The 21354-nt window shown below is 48.2% G+C and overlaps 5 protein-coding genes across 5 annotated transcripts; 3 read left to right on the top strand and 2 right to left on the bottom strand.

Annotated features, from left to right (window-relative positions):
• Window positions 1-346: 346 nt before the first annotated feature.
• AO090012000485 (TFIIH/NER complex ATP-dependent 5'-3' DNA helicase subunit RAD3) lies at window positions 347-2843 on the bottom strand (the record flags this gene model as incomplete). Its single annotated transcript, XM_001727442.3, has 3 exons — window positions 347-2257; window positions 2309-2765; window positions 2827-2843. 3 exons carry the CDS (start codon window positions 2841-2843, stop codon window positions 347-349), a joined length of 2385 nt encoding a protein of 794 aa, XP_001727494.1.
• Window positions 2844-3744: 901 nt separating this feature from the next.
• AO090012000484 (ubiquitin-protein ligase RKR1) lies at window positions 3745-8454 on the top strand (the record flags this gene model as incomplete). The annotated part of the gene is made up of 7 exons (XM_023236504.1): window positions 3745-3976; window positions 4035-5763; window positions 5814-6634; window positions 6686-7102; window positions 7193-7524; window positions 7581-7880; window positions 7933-8454. 7 exons carry the CDS (start codon window positions 3745-3747, stop codon window positions 8452-8454), a joined length of 4353 nt encoding a protein of 1450 aa, XP_023091423.1.
• Window positions 8455-10271: 1817 nt separating this feature from the next.
• Window positions 10272-10673, top strand: AO090012000483 (uncharacterized protein; the record flags this gene model as incomplete). The annotated part of the gene is made up of 1 exon (XM_023236503.1): window positions 10272-10673. One exon carries the CDS (start codon window positions 10272-10274, stop codon window positions 10671-10673), a length of 402 nt encoding a protein of 133 aa, XP_023091422.1.
• Window positions 10674-11306: 633 nt separating this feature from the next.
• On the top strand, window positions 11307-14254 carry AO090012000482 (SUN domain-containing protein; the record flags this gene model as incomplete). Its single annotated transcript, XM_023236502.1, has 4 exons — window positions 11307-11639; window positions 11696-11928; window positions 11979-12411; window positions 14141-14254. 4 exons carry the CDS (start codon window positions 11307-11309, stop codon window positions 14252-14254), a joined length of 1113 nt encoding a protein of 370 aa, XP_023091421.1.
• Window positions 14255-18023: 3769 nt separating this feature from the next.
• On the bottom strand, window positions 18024-19241 carry AO090012000481 (alpha/beta hydrolase; the record flags this gene model as incomplete). The annotated part of the gene is made up of 1 exon (XM_001727438.1): window positions 18024-19241. One exon carries the CDS (start codon window positions 19239-19241, stop codon window positions 18024-18026), a length of 1218 nt encoding a protein of 405 aa, XP_001727490.1.
• Between the last annotated feature and the right edge of the window lie 2113 nt (window positions 19242-21354).

Genomic DNA, 21354 nt, shown 5'->3' with positions numbered 1-21354 from the left:
AGGAGCTTGCCTCTTGTCCAAGTGAACTGGAGTAAGCACTGGAGATGGCACTAAGAGCGGCGAGAAATAGAAACTGTCCACCCTGCAAATCCAGCCGGATTGTGTATATCCTGTTCTGTCATGGATGATAGCACGTAATATACTACAATATCTATTATCAATCTCAAGTCCACCGTCACAAACCATGCATCGTGCGTATCGGGTATTGAATGATGCAGGATGTTTGTGCGGTCTTAGAAAGACCGAGAGATCGGAAAACCATATTTAGCTAACAAACATTCCGGTGTACTGGCGTGGATGACAAAGCCCAAAATATGGAAAGAAAAAGTACTGCCTAGCTTGGCTTTCACTGTGCATCCAACATCATGAGGTCGTCGTCAATGTCGTCATCGAATTCATCTGCAGCGGCGGCAGCACCATTGGCAACACCGTTTGCGCCATGTCCATTAGCCAGTGCTTGTCGTCGTGCTCTCTCTTCCTCCAACATCTGCTTCTCTCGATGTCGTTCTAAATCTGCCAAGCTCCATGTCGAGATACCGTCCTGATCTTTGGCCTTAAAAGGCTGAGCCATGCCGCGTAGGAAGTTCTTCGCCGTGGCCACGGCCATATCAGTACTAAGGTTAGTTTCACTTTCAAGCATGGCCTGACTGATCCACTTGGGAAGTTGGGTCCGTTTCTTCTGGAATCGCTTATCAGCGAGAACCATGACTCCATAGTCATCCTTGCCACGAAGGACCCGACCGAGACACTGCGCAGCATGTCTCATCGCATCGAAAGATAAGAAGTCGTTCTCTCGAATGCGGTAATTTTCTCGAAGAAATTCAAGGCGTGCCTTTAATATTCTCGATTCGGTGTATTGGAACGGCACACCAATGCATATCACGGCACGACCGTAGTGATGGTCAAAATCGATACCTTCGGAGACCTTTCCTCGGGCGACGCACATTAAGATGGCTCCCCTTCCATTGCAGCAAGCTGTTCGATATGTCTCTAGCGCTAATGAAGACTCCTGCGCATCCGGTGTCTCGACAAGGATCAACTTATAGTTCCATATAGAATCCAAGATGCCCATGCCCTGCCACATACTGATAATGGACTCCATGTACAAATATGAAGGAAAGAAGACGACGATACCATCCGGTGTAATTCGCGAGAACTCTAGGACGATGTTCCCGTAATTACGCACCACACCCGGATCATTACGTATCTGGAATGAGGAGGAAATTTGTGCTTGATCTGAGCCACGAGTAACGACCATGGGTAAGAAAGAACGCCGTGCGAGTGTCATGCTGTATGATTCCTGCATGACAGTTGTGAATCCGAGCATCTTGGGATACATTTCAAGAGGTGATAGAGTTCCAGAAGTGATAATGACGGAGCTGAATCGTTCGAAGACAGGCTTGATAGCAATAGCGGCGTCCAAGCAAGTAAAATGCAACACAGGGTTTGGAACTGTCGCTGCCTCCGATTCAAAAGGTTCCAGAATTAGGAGAAACCCTTTGTCATACGTTGAGACTAAAGTCGCAAATGTTGCCACTTCCTGCAGCGGTTGATAGTCTTCTATGTTGATAAGTTCTAGCGTCCGCACAAGTGACGTTAGCCGTTCGGCGCAGAATCTTAAAGGTTTTCGCTCGATATAGGTCAAGTCTTTAACATGAGTTAAGAATGAGGGAGGGGTCTCGGAGATGGTATGAGTGACTTTCATTCGAGTCTTAAGGTATTCGATAAATCTCTTGAGAAAGGAGATAAAATGCTCCGCTCGGCGTATATTTCCCGGTACGGCTTCCTTGAGCAGATCGTCAGGGAGCACAGGATTTGAAATAAACTGATCCTCTTCCCTGGCTTGCTCTGCTTCACGAAGACCCTCAACGAGCTTGGAATATTCACTCTGTAGTTTCTCCGCATCCGAACTTTTCATCTCATTGATCTTCCGTTCCAAGTTATTTGCTCCCCTGGTGGCTTTCCGTAGCGAGTTCTCCGTTATATCGATACTAAGTGATTCAATGCAGACGTTATCGATGTTATGTGCCTCGTCGAAAACCACTATACAGTCTTTCGAGAATTCCCGCGATACTCGCTCTGCAATTTTGGGATCCAGAAGATAGTGATAGGAGTATATTATGACGTTGCAAAATGGCATCATCCGCCTTGCTGAGAAATAGGGACATTGTTTGTGGTCTTCGCCGTATTTGAGTAGTCCGTCGAGGGTGAAAACGCCTGGAGGTACAAGGTTGTGCGGTTCGAGAAGGTCAAGATTCTATACCAAGTCACAAATCAACTCATTGATTATCGGTCAGCATTTGCATACCTCGTGGTAGACACAGAGCTCAACGTCTTCGCCTCTCTCTTTTTTCTCTTTGACAAAGCCGGCAGTTAGGCTCCTGCACCTGGCATCAACGATCGTGCCACTTTTCTCCCTTTTGACAGACGGATGCAGGCATAAGTTCTTTCGACTAGTAAGCCCCAGAGCACGGAAGTCCTCAGTGTACCCGAGTTGTTGAGTGCGAAATTTCATTAGCGCCTTTAACTCTGCCAAAGCCTTTTCGATTTCCGACATGGTTCGAGAGCAGTAGATAAGCTTTCTATGCTCCGGATAATGCATCTGATAGGCGACAATCAAGGATAACAAAGAGACTGTTTTCCCGGTGCCCGAGGGCATTTCCAGGACACAGTGACCCCCGGCATCGAGGGTCTTCTTGAGGTCGCACATGTAGGCATATTGTTCGGGGTATATACGAGGATACGGGAAAAGAACAGGAAGGTCACTATCGATAAAAGTTGGAAGGTTAAATCTGACTGAAAAGAGCTTCAAAATGGCGTACTTACTCAATGAAAAATTTCATTATGACGACCGAGCGACGTGCTCCAAGTTGGGCTACACAGAAGGAAGCTCTCGGACAAGCTTACAACTTAAGACGGAGTTAAGGCCGCGGCCAGACTTCGTGACGAACTTTTCCTTATCGGGACATGATGACACCGCCCCACGTGACCTGTCCCGATATGGACGCCGATTATCAAACCCGCTTTGAAGTAATTGATATTGAGACAAACTCTCACAGTAATAGCAATAATTCGGGCTGGGAAGTTGTTGATTCTTTGTATTCGAGTGCCCCGGGACCTGCACTCTTATCCTTCCCTTTCTTCCATATTTGTCCTTCTCCCTTTTTCCTTTTTGTTCACTCCTTTGATCAGATTCACATCCCACTTACCCCACATTTACTATGAGTAAAAAGTTCAAGTCTCAGGCATCAAGCAGCCGCGCTGCTAGCACATTTGGTTCCTTTGGTGGATTCTCCAGCTCTTTCTCTGGTCTTGGGAGGGAACCGTCGTCTCTTACTTATGTGGCTGAACCGCCGGACCTTTCGCAAATATATGAAGCACAATTGGCAATTGCTTTCAAGAACTTCCTGAAGAAAGATGAAGTAACGAGAACAAAAGCATTGGATGATTTGAGGGATCATGTTTCTACTGTAGAAAGTCGCAATGGGACCCTCGATGATGGTTTCCTGGAAGCCTGGGTATGTCTGCACCTACGTCATGCGGGTTGGGGTAATATGTTGATTAGATTTTGTTCCTTGACAGGTTAAAATTTACCCCAGAGCATCAATTGACCTGTCTCGTAGAGTGAGGCAAACGGCCCATTCCACACAAGGATCTATTGCTTCTTTAGTGGGGAAGCGGATTGCCCGTTTCTTACCGAAAGTAATTGGAGCATGGCTTGCCGGACTCTATGACAATGACCGAATGGTCCATCGGTCCGCATTTGAGTCCTTCACACGGGTTTTCTCGACTGAAGAAAAGAGAAACAGCGTGTGGAAGATCTATCAGAGTTCTATTCTTGATTTTGTAGATGATGTCATCCTCCAGCAGACTCCACAGACTCTTAGCGATGAGAGGACTGTCAAGTCTGATGATGCAGAAGCAAAGTATGCTCGCGTTGTAGGAACTGCGGTTTTACTATTTAATCGAATTATAGGTGCGCTTCTACATACCCTATAGTCCCCTGTAAGTGTTCTAACTGGGCGTCAATGCAGGAAGTTCGACACGCGAAGTTCTTGAGAAGGATATAGCCACGGTTGAAAACCTTCTGGGTAGTAAATCGCTATGGTCCTTATGTTATCATGATGATCCTTTTGTTCGCAGATCAGTCTATGTCCTCCTTCGATCCGCTGTCTCTAAAGACCCAGAGCAGCTTGACTGGAAGCTCATCAGTGCCGCTATCATCGGCAAATCCTTGCACGTATCTCAATTAGGATCTTCCTCGGACCTATCCGAATTACTGCTGCAAGTGACGGCTGCAAGGCCTCAGTTATGGACGGACGACTACACGGGCAAGTCTTCTTCCTCTAAAAGACTCATTCAGTATATCGAGAAAGGTTCGGAGGGTGGACTAGCCTCCTTCTGGCAAAACCTATACGAGTTACTGCAGGTCATCCCATCGCAGACTCTCGTGAAGGTTGATGTGAAATCCACAAATGAAGACAGTGTTGAATTGTCAAGCGCTACAAAACTGACTCAATCCTTCCAAAACGGACTGAACTCCAGGGATGAACCTCGGCAAAACCGCGCGGTTGGTTGGAAAGCCTATATTGACACTGGAATGTGGCTCGCAAATAAGCTTCCTCAAAATGACCGAGAATCTTTTCTACACGAACGACTATCTCCACTTATAATGCAATATGTCAAGCCTGAGCAAGACCGTTCTGAATGGGAACTTCCTGCTCAGTCTGCCGAAGCTCTCTGCGCTGACTATCTTGATATTTTAGCCACGCATAACTACGACGGAGAGTTGCATAAGTTGTGGACCGAGCTGTCGGACAACCTGCTTGAAGCTGTAAAGCTTTCATCTCCAGAGCAGTCAAAGGACTTCAGGTCGTCACAAGACGCAGTAGGTGCTCAGGCCGAACGACTTCTTGGTTTGGAGGCTTCGGTGCTTTCACGTGTAGCCGATACAGGTCGCGAATCCAAACTGTTGCAAGCCTTCAAGGACACAAACCTGGGGCTGCTTGGAAACTGCTTGGAGGTCCTGCAAACCCGAAACGGCAAGCCATATGGAGCAGCTGCAGTTGTTGAAGGAATGGTTCAGAAAGTCGCACAGATTGCACAACAATCCCAGGAGTTATTGAGGTTTGTCCAAGACGATGCACCAGAACTTCTGTTTTCGCCATCCGCCGATCGTTTAATCTCTATCATCTTGTCTTGTCGTTCATGGGATGGATTTGGCCCAAGTTTCGAGAAAGTTGTTGAAAGAGTCGCACAGTCTGAGCCCGAGTCGTCAAATGCTCATGCTGTTCAGAAACTCCTCTCTACGCTCGATTTCAAGGAAGTAGATGAAAGGAGTGGCCTTGGCTCTCTGATCGCGCGTGCTTTAGACAGGGCTTGTAGAGGTAGCTCTCTACACTGGTCGATTGTTATTGCGGTGCTCCAGAACCAAACATCTCATGGCGAACTCACAGAGTCGATATTCTTGTCAATCATTGATGCATTATCAGATGAAAGCAAAATGTTTGATACCCTACATGGCGTTTCTCAAATCGCAACTACAGTTCCAACTGCATTAAGAGAATTCCAAACTGGACCCCATGGCTCGAAATTAACGGGAAAGTTGCTTTTCCTCGCTGAGTCTCCATCAGAAGAAGTGGCCGGTCTCGCGGAGTCATTAACCAGAAAAGTGAAGGAATCAGCAGTCAGCGAAACTAGTGCTAGGTCAACTTTTGAAATCCTTCAGCACAATTTCAACAACGTAAACGAGGAATCTCTCTCGTGAGTGCCTTGCCTACAAAAGGAAAAAATGGATTGGCTAATATAAACAGGATTGGATCTCTATTGAATGTTGCGGAAGAATTTCTGCATAATACCAAGCCCGAGGACCTCAAAAAAGTGGTAAAGGACATCCTGCCTTCTCGTCAAAATTGGGAAGATGCGCTCGAGCCCTTCCTTGCGCTCCCTCCCCGGCTATCAACCGCTATTACAAGTCCGCTTAAAGGGACAGTTCATATCATCGACCGCCATATCTCGGACGAGTCTAGAAGGCGCTATGAGACGGTCCCACGCGACTCCAGCCATTGTTCTTCTGCTCTTCGACTCGCCTATTTCACCATTAGAACTCTTTCGTCCTTAGATATCACGAGTCAGCTTGGTGTAGAAGAGCTTCAAACTCTGTTCTTTTACTTGCCTCTGGCTGTGCAGCTGATTGACGATGATTTGAGCATCGACAATTGCAATGGCATAACTGGAGTACTGCTTCTCGAACAACGAGAAGACTATATGGAAATAGTCAATGATGGTCGCAGTTTGATCAATAGATGGGCGCACTTGGAAGAATCCGTTGCACCCTCAATCACTGCATTTTGGGAAAGCAAACTCGAAAGCTTAACTGGTACCTCTCCCGCCGACTATCGAGTTGGCGAGGCTTTCGTAAAGATTATGGAGGGTCAGGACTCGGCCAATTCCAAGTCATCGGAAGAAGTTGCCAAACTTTGCAAGGATGTGCGAACAGCAAATGCTATCCGCTCGGCTTCTTGGGTGGCTATCTTGCGACAATCCATTCTCTCGAACCCTGCAGGGACACGGCTGTGCAATGAACTTGTCGCAGAATCCACAGGATTGAAACCCCATGATGAGCGAAAAGACGGTCAGTGAGAGAAATACTTTCGTTATTTGTGCATTCTAACGTTGCGTATAGGCCTCCGAAAGCTATCGTTGCTCAACCTTCTTGTGGTAGGATTAGAAGAAGTGATTGAGTCTATCCCGACCCAGCGCGTCGTCTTTTTAGTCAAGCACCTCGTACAATGTCTACAGTCGGAGAATATCTCCCTTAGTGTCAAAGCTGAGGTATTTCAGACCTTGTCATTTGCCCTGCCTTGCATTCATGAGATGTATGGCTCGCACTGGGAGGATTGTATGGACGCTCTCAGCACAACTTGGAGGGAAGCCAGTGGCAGCGATGAAGCTCTGCCAGTTCTACTAGGATCCTTCAGACTTTTTGCTTGCCTGAGATCCATTGTAGGCAATGAAGATAGTAACGACGATGTGAAAGACACTTGGTCAGATCGAAAGGCCGGGTTGTTCAATGACTTGACAGCAACGATCAAGGAATTTGGTCAGTATATGCTTGTTGATGAATGGACATATTGTGCTAACGAAACAGACTCTTCCATTACCTTCTACCAGCCTCGTGATGTCACAGTAGATCTTCTGTGCCGACTGATCAACAGTATATCAATTGAGACCCTAGAAGACGTGAGCAGGATCTTCCCACTCCTGACTGCGCAGAGCCGTGCTGTGCAACGCGCCGCCTATACTGTTCTACACCGGTATATTCCAAGTGTTCAAGAACAGGTTTCTTTTGATGTGGCATTGTCCAAGACAGCCGTCAAATTACCCGATGAGCTCCTGTCTCTGTTGCTCGAAGCGCCCACCATGGATTCGATATCCTTATCATATGGTGATGACAAGGTCTGGGCAGATATACGATCATATCTTTTAAGCTGGAAGATAATTTTCGATCATTTCGTCAACGCAGTATGTATATCCGCCGGTGCTTATCGTAATCATAACCTGGCTAACGACAAAAACAGTCTTTTGCTGTGCAAGAGAACTACGTATCAAGCATCAAGGAGAATGATGTTTTGATTCCACTGTTGGAATTCACATTCGACTTCCTCCAGCAGTCTCACCAAAAAATGGTGGACGCGTCTAAGTTCGATATTCGCTCTTTCGAGTTAGACCAGTCGGATTCTCAGGAGAAGGAAATCCAATGGCTTCTCGTGCATCTGTACTTCTTGTGCTTGAAGTACTTGGCAAACATGACTAAGAGCTGGTGGATTGACGCCAAGAAGCGCACTAAAGGACCGGTGGAAGCCTGGACTGAAAAATACGTAAGTGCACAGAATACTATGTGTTGAGGCGAATGCATCTAACTGAGTATAGATTTCACCACTGATCATTGCGGACGCCCTGCAAGGGATTACCGAATGGATTTCAACGCAAGACCCGAATGAAGATCGGGCGTTGACCGTGAAAATCTCGCCCAAGACTTCTGAGATCATTGCTAGCATCCCAGTAGATGAGGAGTCACCCCCGGTTGCCTTGTCCATATCCCTTCCGCCGGCCTATCCACTACAACCCGCTTTGGTGGTTGGTCGGAGTCGAGTGTTGGTCGATGAGAGAAAATGGAAGAGCTGGCTTCTTACCATCCAAGGAGTGATCATGTTTGCGAACGGCAATATTGTGGACGGACTGCTGGCCTTCCGGAAGAACGTCCAAGGTGCTTTGAAGGGACAGAGTGAGTGCGCGATCTGCTACTCCGTCATCTCGACGGACATGCAGACTCCGAACAAGCGATGCGCCACCTGCAAGAACACATTCCACTCGGTGTGTCTGTTCCGGTGGTTCAAGAGCAGTAACCAGAGCACTTGTCCGTTGTGCCGGAACAATTTCGTTTATGTATGATGAGATATCGATGTATAGTAGCTGGTCTCTTTGGGCATTGATGTCTAAGCAAGATCTTCTTGCTCTTTGGTATAAAAAGAGGGGGTCACTTTCCATGTTACGTATTGCTTCATCGGCATGTATGATACATCCCTATCAGCTTATAGAAAAGTCAAAAGTTCATAATTCCCAAGAAGTACTCTTCTGAATTCCATTTCTATGCTCTTCAACTACCAACATCAATATGCTTCTCCTAGTGGTGTTCGATCTTGGCAGATTCGGTTTGGATACTATTTGTAGGAAGGAAGCCAACAGTGAGGGATAAGATCAATAGCCATGAGGATATAGTTGATTTGGCCCTATAGATTCTCAGCATAACGTCATAGTTGACTTTATGGATTGCTGACATGAAGGGGTTCATAAACGGGCATAAATCGTAATTAATGAAGAGGATAAATGCCCCAACCCCACCGCCCGCCGCACTCCCCTCACAAAAGAACTTGTTTCCCCGACATGTCAGCTTCCCAGATCCCCAACCTCAATACTCTTCGTCGAGGTGGCGGTAGGGGCCGTTTTAGAGGGCGCGGAGGTGCCGATGGCAGCCTTTCTGGTGGAGGGCATGGGCCGCGCGGGACAACGAGCAAAGACCGTGTGGTTCAAGGTACTGACAATGACGCCAGTGTCTCCCGGCTGAGTGCGGTGGCATTGGGTTATCTGCACGATCCTTTCGCAAAGACCGTACTTGGTTCGGGTTTCGAGACGAGGAGGTTGCCAATTATCAACAGAGGTAATCGATCCTCAGTATACTGTTTAATGCCTGTCGGTATTCATCCCATTTAACCGCCTGCAGGTACTTACGTCCGAACCACCGCGATCGACCACCTTGTCACCCAATTCCTCTCCCAAGAGCCCCAGACAAAGAAACAAATCATATCCCTCGGTGCCGGTACAGACACACGCGCTTTCCGACTCTTTGCGTCGCAGTCTCCCCCGAATCTGATCTATCACGAGATTGATTTCGCCGTCAACACAGCCGCCAAGATTAAGTTTATTCGTTCAACGCCTCTCCTTCAACGGGCACTGGGCATTGGGCGACCGGAAGACGCCACAATTTCCGACGCTGGGGATGCGCTGCACACAGATGCGTATCATCTCCACCCGCTGGATCTGCGCTGTCTAAAGCGTGTGCCTGTCACAGATGCGTCGCAGGCTGACTCAAGGGTACACCTGCGGGGGTTGGACACGACGCTGCCTACACTTTTGATCTCGGAGTGCTGCCTGGTGTATCTCTCTCCGAGCGAAGCTGCAGATGTTGTAGGTTACTTTACAGAAACTTTGTTTCCTGGTACGGGCGATAAGTCAAATGCTGGTAGCGCTGGTGACACCGAGAGGACTGAGTCAGCGACACCACTTGGCCTGATTCTTTACGAGCCCATTCGTCCAGATGATGCTTTCGGACGGACCATGGTGTCCAACCTTGCGACGCGCGGGATCCACTTGCAAACACTTCATCAGTACGCATCACTAGCGGCGCAGCGAAAACGGTTGCGAGAACAAGGCTTCCGCGAGGGCCAAGCCGCGGCAGATGTGGATTTCATCTGGGAACGCTGGGTGAGTGAAGAAGAAAAGGAGAGGGTGTCCGGACTCGAGATGCTGGACGAGATGGAAGAATGGAGATTGCTGGCGCAACATTATTGTATCGCGTGGGGCTGGCGTGAGGGGTCTGTAGGAGTGTTTGACGGGTGGAGAGGGATTGAGGGACAGTCAGCGGATTGACCAAGCAGGCAGACAAGCTGCCATGCCTTGGAAGTCGACGATACCCACTAGCGTCGAATGGCATGACTGGGACGGTGGTGGTTGCGAGCATTGGCACCAGTGGAATCCTTAGGGCCAAGAACACCTACTCCTTCTCAGAGACTATCGAACCATTAGCCCAATGCTACCCAGCCAAAAGTAGTGTCCAAACAGAGTTTGGCCGGTCTCTTTCCGCTATTGGCCCCCTTTTCAACGTTGCCATCTCGGACCCATTCTGTCGCATACGTTTGCCCTCAACGCTGCTTTGTGGGAAAATCTGCAGTTCTTCGGGTCGCTCTGCTGATCTTTGTAGACTTGTGTGGTCTGGACCAAGTTCCTCGACGATCAGCATCTGTCACTGGAGTTTCCCTCGGATCAACATATCCAAGCACAGCACAAACCAATTTACCTGGGACTTGACATATGATAGATCTGCTGTCAAGTAAATGAACAAGGCTCTTTACGGATGATGCAACGTGACAGCCTTGTCAACCCCAACATTTAATCAATCAATTAATTTAATCTAAAAAACTTCAGGTGAGACCGAAAGGGTCCTTGTCCCAAAAACTTGCATCAATCAAACAGGATTAAGGAAATTTCCCCACGGACCAAGTGGATCCTCTTATCACGAACTGTCGGGGCCAATGGCCGAAGTGCCGACGATGATTGGCTTTACCCCTGAACCCGTTGCCTTTTCCAGGCGGAGTCACATCCCAAAGCGGTTTAAGGCGTTGTCAATAGCTTCGAGATTATCCCAAATGGGTAATCCTCTAGTCTACTGAAGGCTGAAAAAAGGCCGACCGCCGCATGCCCCGGGATCCCTTTTTGGCTTTCCCTCTGCCTCGTCCTCTTTCTTCTTCTTCTTTTCCTTCTTTCCTTTCTCCCTTCTTCAGGTTCCGAATCTCGCCTGTGGGTGGTGGTGTTTCCTCACTTTCAGTCCTTCTTTTTCCATACTCACCCTAGTCTTTCGTTTTTTGACCTACTTCCGTAGCGTCAAACACGCTCTCTGCCGGTCCGACCAACGATCAGTACCGTATACAAAATCCAATATATATAAGAGGAAATACAACAAGTCCAAAATGAAGCTCACTATCGCGTCGTCTGTACTTCTCGGGCTTATTGCCGCCGTTGAAGCTGCAAAGCACGGACATGGGCACAACCACAATCACCAACGCGATGTGAACTCCGCCGCAGAAGTGGAGGCACCTTTGGAGAAGAGAGGAGGAAGCTGTGAATTTCCCAAGGATGCCGGCTTGGTGGCCGTTACTCCGAACCTCAAGAATGCCGGTTGGGCCATGAGCCCGGATCAGCCATGTAAGCCGGGCAATTACTGCCCGTACGCCTGTCCTCCTGGTCAGGTGTCAATGCAGTGGGATCCTGAGGCCACCTCGTATAGTTATCCCATGTCAATGGTGAGTGTCCCGTGTTTATGTCGTGACCGAGATCTTTTTACTGACGGATTTGCTAGAATGGTGGTCTCTACTGTGATGAAGATGGTAAAATCCAGAAGCCATTCCCTAACAAGCCCTACTGTCAGGATGGTACCGGTGCTGTGGGCGCGCGGAACAAGTGTAACGGCCAGGTCTCATTCTGTCAGACCGTGTTGCCCGGCAATGAAGCCATGCTGATTCCAACCCTGGTCGAGGAGCTGGCCACGCTCGCTGTGCCTGATCTCAGCTACTGGTGTGAGACTGCCGCCCAGTAAGTACTCCGATTTTACTGCATGCAACCTAGTATTCTGACAACCCTAGCTTCTATATCAACCCTCCCGGCTATGACACCGAGACTGCGTGCGTCTGGGGTACCTCGGACCAACCCTTAGGCAACTGGACGCCTTATGTTGCCGGTGCTAATACCGACGGCGACGGAAACACTTTCGTCAAGATTGGTTGGAACCCGATCTACCTGGAGCCGACCACCCCTTTCCGTGACGTGGTGCCCGACTTCGGAGTCGAAATTGAGTGCGAGGGTGATGGCTGCAATGGTCTGCCGTGCAAGATTGACCCGGCTGTTAACGGCGTCAATGAGGTTACTGGTAGCTCTTCAAAAGGTGCCGGCGGTGGTGCGTTCTGTGTGGTGACGGTACCTAAGGGCGAGAAAGCCAATATTGTCGTATTTGAAAAGAGTGGCAGCAGTGGTGGTGGATCTTCGTCATCCACTACCGTTTCTAGTAGCTCCAGCACTGTTAGCAGCAGCTCTTCCTCCTCCACTGTTAAGACCACGAGCAGCACTAGTACCACAAGCAGCACTAGCACTCCCACTTCGGCAACTCCATCCACCACGGCTACATCCACTACAGTGTCCGAAACGAGTACCGTTTCTAGTTCCCCAAGCTTGACCCCAACGGCCACGTCAACTCTCATCTCCACCCCCAGTGTGACCCCCTCTTCCGGCTGGGTTTCTAGCTCAGCTCTGGCCTCGAGCGGCTGGCCTATCCAAAGCCCACAGGTGCTGGCTGAGACCGATGCCCAATCATATGCGATGTCCACCGACGGAGCAGCTGCGTCATCTCCTTCTCCCACTCAAGTCGCCAAGGAAAACGCGGCACCCACTGCTGGCGCGTCGATGTTGGGCTTGGTTATTGGTCTCATCGCCGCTATGGTGCTATAGACACCACGTAAGACGGAACATTTCTACAGTTTCACTTCTCACTACTATTTTTTTATTACCTTCTTAACTCCGGGATACCCGTTTACGATTTGATGTTTCTGTGTCTTTATTATTATTGATTGACTGACTGATTGTATACGATTCGCTCTTCAGCATTTCATACGATTGATGGGCGGACACTTCTATTTTATTCTAAGTGAGATTTTATACTACTACTATAATGTACAATACTATTGTATATTCTTTGGAAATAATGTTTAAAATATTGAATTCTGGAATTCACAATGTCTCTGCTCTGGTCTTGGAATGATCCTATGGCACATGCCACTCGTACGCAACTAGCCCTAAGGCATGATCCCAACTTCACCCAAGTAAAGCTCTTCAATAACCTCCCTCCATTATATTCATCCCCACCAAGCTAGAAGGGTAATCTCCGAGCCCCTTAATGAAGACGATTGTAGTGAAAAGGCAAACAAAGAAAAAAACACGGTGAATGACCTTGCAACCCTCCCACTTATATAGAGTAGCCCTTGCCCCCATTGATTTTGATTCTCCTTCCTGTTCTTGTATCCTAGGTTCTTCCAATCCACTGTGGTATAGCTGGGAAATCTCACCCTGTATATGCTAGAGCTTCCTTTCGATCTCTCTCTGCCTTGCCCATCGAGCCCATCCATCCAAGCATGCCTTTCCCCTCTTCAGTCAAGGATAGCGTCGTCTCATTGACATATGAGTCTCTTTGCTACTCTATATAGAGGATGGTAATCGCTTTTATGATTAAACCGCCAGCTGTCCCTCGATCGATCGCTGCCACTTCCAAACTTACCCACACCGAATACGGCTGAAAAGTTGAAGAATTCAAGATCGAGTATGAAAACACGTACAGGAGTTGGAAGAAGGAACAATGTGATTGGGAATGGGACATGTTTGTCACGGCAAGGCAGTACTTTCACGAAGTTATCTATATTACTCGACGTTATCGAGCATCTTCGCTACGCAGATGTTTTTGAAGATAATGAGGTGTCAGGCCACATGGGTGCACCTACGATACTCGACAAAGATCTGGGGCTTTACGGCGCAGTTTTCTTACTCAGCCACGTTCGCCTCAGGAAAAGATGGTCCACGCAATGACTCTTCCAGCTGAGCAGATCGTTCGCCTGGCTTTACTCGAAGCTTAAGCGGCAGATGATGAGATGGACTATGCCTGAGGCAGCAGAATGATCGAAAATTGAAATAGTTGCCTGGGTATTAACAAGTTACCAGCTAGTATCCATCTAGTTGAGAAAGAATCACTAATTAAATATAGATCAACCGGCAGCCAGTCCAGAGAACTGGGTCAGAGAATTCCTATCAGGCTCTAGTTCTACCTGCGCAGCGTCTACACCACATGTGGAACCTTTGCAGATATGGGGTTCACTAGTGACGGAAACGGGCTCCTCATGACTGGATTTGCATGAAGCATTCATTGTCGCTGTTATCGTATTTATAGCACCGCCGAGTGCCATACATATATACATGGTTCAGGTATCTTGGCATATCAATTGCTCGACCTCAAGAGATTATGGACCCAAAGAAGCACGCAGCTTAGCAGAGAGCATATCAGCACCGCCACCGGAAGATGGTATATAGCCAGTCAAAACTGGAATTAAACCATTGAACGAAGTGCTGGCAAATCCCTTGCGATCTACTAAAGAGCGAAATCCTTTCACACCGATTGGAGCTTGGGATTGCTAGATTACTCCGTTAGGGTTGAGTGGCCGTAGCAAGGTGTTCCCCCGTCCCAGTGGGCAGGGCAACCATCGAGTATGTCCAAGCTTATGCTCGGGGAGTTTCGTTGAGATGTATTTCCGATAGGGATTCATGTTTCACGTTCAGCTCCTCGAAAGGCTTTTTCGAGTAACTAGAGTACATGGTACTATCCAACAGCTTATCATCCTCAGACAGATGGACAGACAAAACGCATCAAGCAGCCAATTGAAATTATAATCCTACATCCAGCTGTCTGGGGATAGCCTTCTACTGGCACTTGAATAGACAACCGAGAGAGCCGTCAAACTTGAAAAGGGCAAAAGATGTCGAAACACGTGAACAAAGGGTTCGAATGCGCCGTCGAAAGTTTTGATGAGAATCTCCGTTCAGCTTGTCACTTCTTCGCCATCGTCCCAGGATGTTAGATGGTTGAACCACATACCTTCTAGCTGAAGGCTTGAAACCTTTAGAAGAAGAGACTGCCAAACCAGATAATAAGCTCAAGTCAGCCACTGCGGAAGATGAGGGATTAAACGACTTGCAAGAGCTAGAAGAGTCAAGCACAGAGCATATGAGCTTATATCGACTGTCAATAGTCCACCAAATGCCTCTAGCACAAACCTCACATAAACTGCTTTTCATTGTCAACACCAGGCAGCTTTTAAACTTGGTCCGTCGCTTTATTGGTGAATGCTCAATCAGAGAGACCTTTGAGGCTGCGGGGGGCCGTGATATAGATCCTGGCAGCATCGGGTATAGCTAACCCCCTCTCTGCCGGTACTCCAGTCGGTTACCCTCAGCCTCTCCTGAGTCTAATTCTATACTAGATCCCCAGATTATCCCAAATACCCAGATCAAGCGAGATGCAACTGAGGTCATAGAATCAGAGCCAGTCGTGCTACAGGACATCTTTGCGGCCCCCACCGATAGGGATCCCACTGTAGTAGATCCACCCTCTGCGATCGGGGGCACTCCCAGACAAGTATAGGATAGGTGTGCAACCCCTGTCAGACCGAGAGCGTCGGTGAATCCGCGAGCTAGTTGTTAGATCGGTCCGCTGGTACAGCTATAGCTAGCCGGCTTAATTAGCAGTACATACCCAGCTCTGTAAGAGTATCCTCGTGACTTGAGCTGGAGCAGCCACCACTCGGCCAGGAGTGTAATGCATACCGCGATCCGAGAGCGTCTCTGCCGTTCGTTGGCTGCATCTCTGGTGGATTAGTTCAGAAGTGTAATAACTCTCTGTACCGCGGCCATCGGAACTGCTCGCTACAAGAAAATGCTTCGAAGCCTGCTATAAGATCTTGGGATCAAAGCTGGTGAGGGTGGCAATCGAGACATGCAGTGGACACCATTAACCACAATGATCTTAAACAGTCCCCTAAGAACACCAATATCACTTCCCTTACTCTTAGAAAAGTGGGAGATCAACCGCAAATGACCGATAGAAAGGAAAGAACAGCGCGATGTTTACAGGAGCATTTCTAACAAACGTGGAGCAGTATAGCAAGCATACCGGCGTCAGTCACTATATTGGGAGACTTTAGAACAGGGAATCTATAGGATAAGACCTTGCGAACAGGTTATTTGGCGTCAAAATTTCCATGGCCCCGTACACACAGGACGCTCAAGGCGCACAAGAACGTCTCTACAGAGTAGATTGGGGACGTCCCTTCAGCGCGGTCGAAAGACACTCTGGCTTCTGAGCGTTGGTCAGCTTCAGGAGGTCACTAGCTGTTATAGAGGACAGGAATATTAGGGGTCCTTTCTATCAGAGAACCATGTCTTGGGTGGTATTTCACTATAATAGTCATGGACCAAGGAACAAGATTATCGAGCCCCATCCTCTCCTCTCTCATCGTCTACATGCTATCGTCTCTTTCAATCCCAAAGGGCTTCGTCTCTCAGATAGCGGGACTTCTTCATGTCGCTGTTGGCTGCGGATCTGTAGCGTGAAACCTTTCATATCCTGTACGATTCCCTCTGCTCCTGGGAGAAACCTCTAAAGCTTGCCAAAAGGCAACTTTTGTATTAAACTTTCGTTAGCAGTTCTCGGATGGTAAAAATATATATTCTCGCCCGCTTCACATCCTCAGCTGCAGGGGGATGTCGGAGATCAAATGCAGTTCTGGCCCTGTGCAGTGGAAGAGTACCATTTGTTCGGGAGTAATTCAGATAGACATTTCAAACCTGAATGTCTGGGATATTGACAATTTTAGAACCGCTTGACAAATAGGGTAACTTACTTTCGTAGGTGGAATCTCGGAACCAATCCAGAATCCTATCTAAACCCCTTTTGGAACTGGGAACTCAGTTAAGTAGGTGGTCTTGTGTCTCGACCTAAATTCGAACTGTGCTGATTGACCGCCTGCCTTCTTGAGGAACATGTTCCAAACCGAGTAATAAACGGAAGTTGACTTGTGGGCAGAATATATTGATTGATAAGAATCCAGGAATGAAATTAGATTCTTATGGGATGCTGCTTGAAATCTCCATAACTTAGGAATCCTGCGTACCTTTATGAGACAGACGGGAAATTCTTCGACATCTTTCAGAGCAATCACCCCGGGCCCAGCTTGATCAATGTTATAGTATTTGTGGTATTCAGTATTCGACTTTTCCTCAGGTATATGTGCGAGAGATAGATAGGCATGGCTTGATCTTATTGGGATACCAAATCGAGTGGTATGGTCCTGGACTGATTGGCTATCCCCGGTGCTTTCTTCATGGGAGGAAGGATTACCACCCCATAACTTTTCAGGCAAGACTGTCTGGCGTTTTGAAGTCTCCGCCATGGACCTTCAATGTACTGGTAAGAATAGACAGTTTGTTCTTCTACTGCAGTGATATAGCTTATGTCTTCATAGTGAGCCGTTTTCTAGCCCAAACACAACGGCAAATAACACATTTAATGTGCTCTATGAAACCTTCAGGATGAACCCATGATTGATAGTTTCATTTAGGTATGAATCTCAGTATGACGGAATAGGCAAGAGACATTAACTCCAATGCAAGGGGGGTTATCATTCCATGATGGACGGGAATTCATATCTAAGAATTGGGCTGGTACTAAAACAGGGGCAGAAACGGGATTAATTTGTAAAGCCACATATGCTTGCTATGTTCGGAGTAGGCCTATCCCTGGCATTAGTTTATCTGAGTAAGCATACATAAACAATAACTAACACTCGAGGAGTAGTAAACATAGATACCTAAACAAAAACAAGGGGGAACCTCTTATAGAAAACGTCGAATTATTGTTCTTGTAATATACAACCCCCCTATTTATCTTCAACAAACATCTAAATCTCTTGCCTTCATTACAGACAACTACCACTAGCGCAGACATCAATAATAACAGAGCTCGCAGTCAAGCCCAGAACACTTCTGCCTGCAGTATGCCGTGGTCTTCATAGGTCTCACGCCCCTATTCTCGACCCTTACACATTGTGCTTCTTGAGAAAGTCCTGAATGAAGTTAAAAGCACCCGGCGCCGCATAATGCAAGTTCAAGGCGTGACCTGCAGCAGGAGCCACATAGGTAGCAGTATCCTCCTCTGATAGTTCCGGATACAGCGCAGGCACGAGATCAGCCAAAATATTGGTCGGAGAACTGCAGTTTCCGTTACAGAAAGGCAAATCTTCATTTCCAGCAACGACCGCAACGGGACCTTGGAATTCGCTTGTTGCATTGAGAACGTGCGTTAACGTGAAAAGTTCACCCAGCGTGAAGCTTCCCTTGGTGGCATCTGCCAGCGACAGGATTTCGGGGTCAAAACCCGGGTCGTAGAAAAACGCAATCTGATTCGACACGGGCGTCCCAGCGACAAGGTATCCAGCAGAGAGCCCACTGAAGCGGTATGGCTGGGTTTCCGAGGCAATGGCTGCATTAAGACCCAGGCCAAAACCCGGCAGACCGGTCGAATTGAGTGTAAATCCCGTCAGCACTGCGGCGTCGAGGGTCTTTGGGTAAGCCGCGGTGACACCCTGGGTCAGGATGCTCCCAAACGAGTGGCCTACACCCACGACAGTCGAAAAGGCGCGGTCACCAAGAGTACCTTGGCGAAGTTTGCTTGCCAGTGCCTCGAGAATCTCCAGCTCAAGTGGCGATTGCACGGCATTCAATGGGTCTTCCTTTGACGATGCGCCAACGCCGAGACGGTTGTACAGGAATGTGGCATACCCTGCGGCCGCGGCGGTGTCGACGTAGCTGTATCCCGAGGCAAAGTCCCAGTAGTAGCGGTCCACGCCAATACCGTGCGTGAGGAGCTGGACCTTGGTTGTCTTTGAGTTTTCGCCTGCAGGCAGACAATATGTCGCCTCGATATCGAAGCTGCCGGTGACCCGTTGGGTGCCGCTCGTGAGGGATTTCACGTAGCCATCCCCGCCTGACGACCACAGGCTGACGAGTGTCTGAGTTACTTGCGACTGGTTAGGGGGCAAGTTGTACGCGAACTTGAGGTTTTTGTCGGTTGTTGCGTTGACTTTAACGGTGCCGGAGACGCAATGGGCTGATCCGCCGTTGGAAACGTGAACGGTATGATTCATCAACCCGGTCACATTGGGGAATTCCAGTCCAGCAGGACCAGAAAGAGGAGATGAATTGACGTCCTGTGCCAATGCAGCAGCACCGATCAAGGCAGAAGTGAAGGTCTTCATGGTTGTTGTTGTTGGGCTAATCGATAAAGGCGAGGAGCGAGGATATGAGCCAACTTGGGTTCCTTCAAAATTGTCTTTTAGAGAATGCGTTTTTCAATCTTCTTATATACTACCAGAGCCACATTATCGTGAGCAAGTAATTACGGCATCACAAAAACTTCCCATGCCGGGTTATCTCTAGACAGAGACGGATCACATATTTGTCATGAGCCTAGAGCACCTGTTCGAATTGACTATCAAAACCGATTGATCTCTATGGCGAATTTAGTAACGGTTCCTCAGATGAAATCACTAAAAATAGCACTATCAGACTCAGCATTCTATAACGCTTGGAACAGTCTATAATTGAATAAAATCAACAAGATTTGACGCTATTGACGGGGCAAATCGACAAAGATTTGGAAGCACGTCATTAAGTACAGTGAGATATTGAGACAATTCTTATACGCTATTCCTATATAGGGCTAATATAACCCAATTAGATATGTGGTTAATTGTACGTTGTAAGTTGAACTCATTCTAGAATCTCTATATTACCAATTGCTCGCGTATCAGTATTATCAGCGCTGGCGTATGCGCGAAATGACAAATACTTGGTTAACAGGAAGGAAAAGCGTGCTTTTGTTGGCGGAGCCCGGAGGGGCCCGGAGTTGACGGAGAAGCGGAACTCTGTGCAGTATGCGATTGCGGCGACATCGGGCTGCTTTATGTCCGCACTGTTGGCAGTTGTGGCGGCGGACTGGTTGGAGCTGGTGTTGAAAGACTTTCAAGAAGACTACTTCACCACCGACATAGACCAGTCGGTGGCTTAAGAGTGCCATGGCCTCGCTTTCCTTCGCCAGATAGACCGCCATTGACCTGTATGCTGTTCTACCTCTCAGCCACTGGATTATTCTAATCTAAGAACCTCTGTTCTTTGTAGCGAAATTCTCCTAGAAGTCGCTCTTCTCCTTTTCCAGATCGTCAAAGACGTCGGTTTTCCGGGCTGCATCCAATTTGATAGGATACCATTGTTCTCGCTGAAGCTCCACTCCCGAGAGAGCATGCAGCGATTCCGATCGTTCCCGGAGTAGCTTCACATCTTGGTCTCGCTCCACAAAAGCCTTGACGATGTTTCGCGGTGCTGTTTTTAACTCCTTCAATTCGGATGTTCTCCGTCTCGCTCTAGAGTCCCAAGGCACCGACGATTTGCTGGAGCTGGATTGGTTCTTGCAGGACGCTTGATGGCATTCTGGGGGGGGGGGGGGCTTGGTTGGTGTCCAGTCTTATCACTGGTAGACCCAGGTCCGCCGGGGTTGCCCTCGTTGAAGAAGATACCACCGATGATAATGTTGCAAGTGATTGCCCAACTTCTTCACGCGCTGGCGTTAGTTTGTGACGTCTGGGTTGTGGACATGCCGTTGCGAAGATCGCGTACTATCGCGGTGAGTTCTGATACTTCCTTTCGTAGTTCCTGGATTTCCGAGGATTAAGGGATTCTGTCGGTTGTGTTGCTGGCTTGGTTGGTAATCGTCCGACGTGACTCCTGTAATATATGATATACTTGTTCCAGAACACCGACAGTCTTTGCCCCTTGAGATCTCCAGCAGCGTGCTCTATGAAGCAGACCGACTGGCCAGAGAAGGAGTTGGCCCCGACAAGAAGCATCCATTTCAGCACCTTCTCTCGCGAGAAAAAGGATTTATCCGCAAGAGAATTCAGAAACAGTGGGAAAACGAATGTAAAACCTCACCGAAAGGTGGCCACCTCCGCCGGATAGATAAGAATCTACCGTCGATCCATATCCGGAGGCTCTATGGCTCACTACCCTGGAATCAAGCCTACCTGCTTATCCAGCTCCGAACTAGCCACTCATGGCTAGCAACACACGGTAAACTACATGGCTTCAGGGATGATGATAAGTGCGAATGTGGAGCAGTAGAGACAGTCATTCATATTCTAGTTGACCGTCCAAGATTGAAAGGTCTCCACCAACACTGCGGAGGAAAATTGGCAACACATTTAACGACATATCAGACATATTGGGAGGAGGATCACAAAGCAAGCAAGGTAAGCAGGATGATAGATAAGACAGCAGCGTCTTAGGCGCAGTACTGGACTTCGCAGAGGCATC

Source organism: Aspergillus oryzae, chromosome 4 (genome assembly GCF_000184455.2).
Source record: "Aspergillus oryzae RIB40 DNA, chromosome 4".
Taxonomy (NCBI): domain Eukaryota; kingdom Fungi; phylum Ascomycota; class Eurotiomycetes; order Eurotiales; family Aspergillaceae; genus Aspergillus; species Aspergillus oryzae.
Note: the sequence above shows the minus strand (reverse complement) of the source record. Positions and strands in the feature narration are given on the sequence as shown.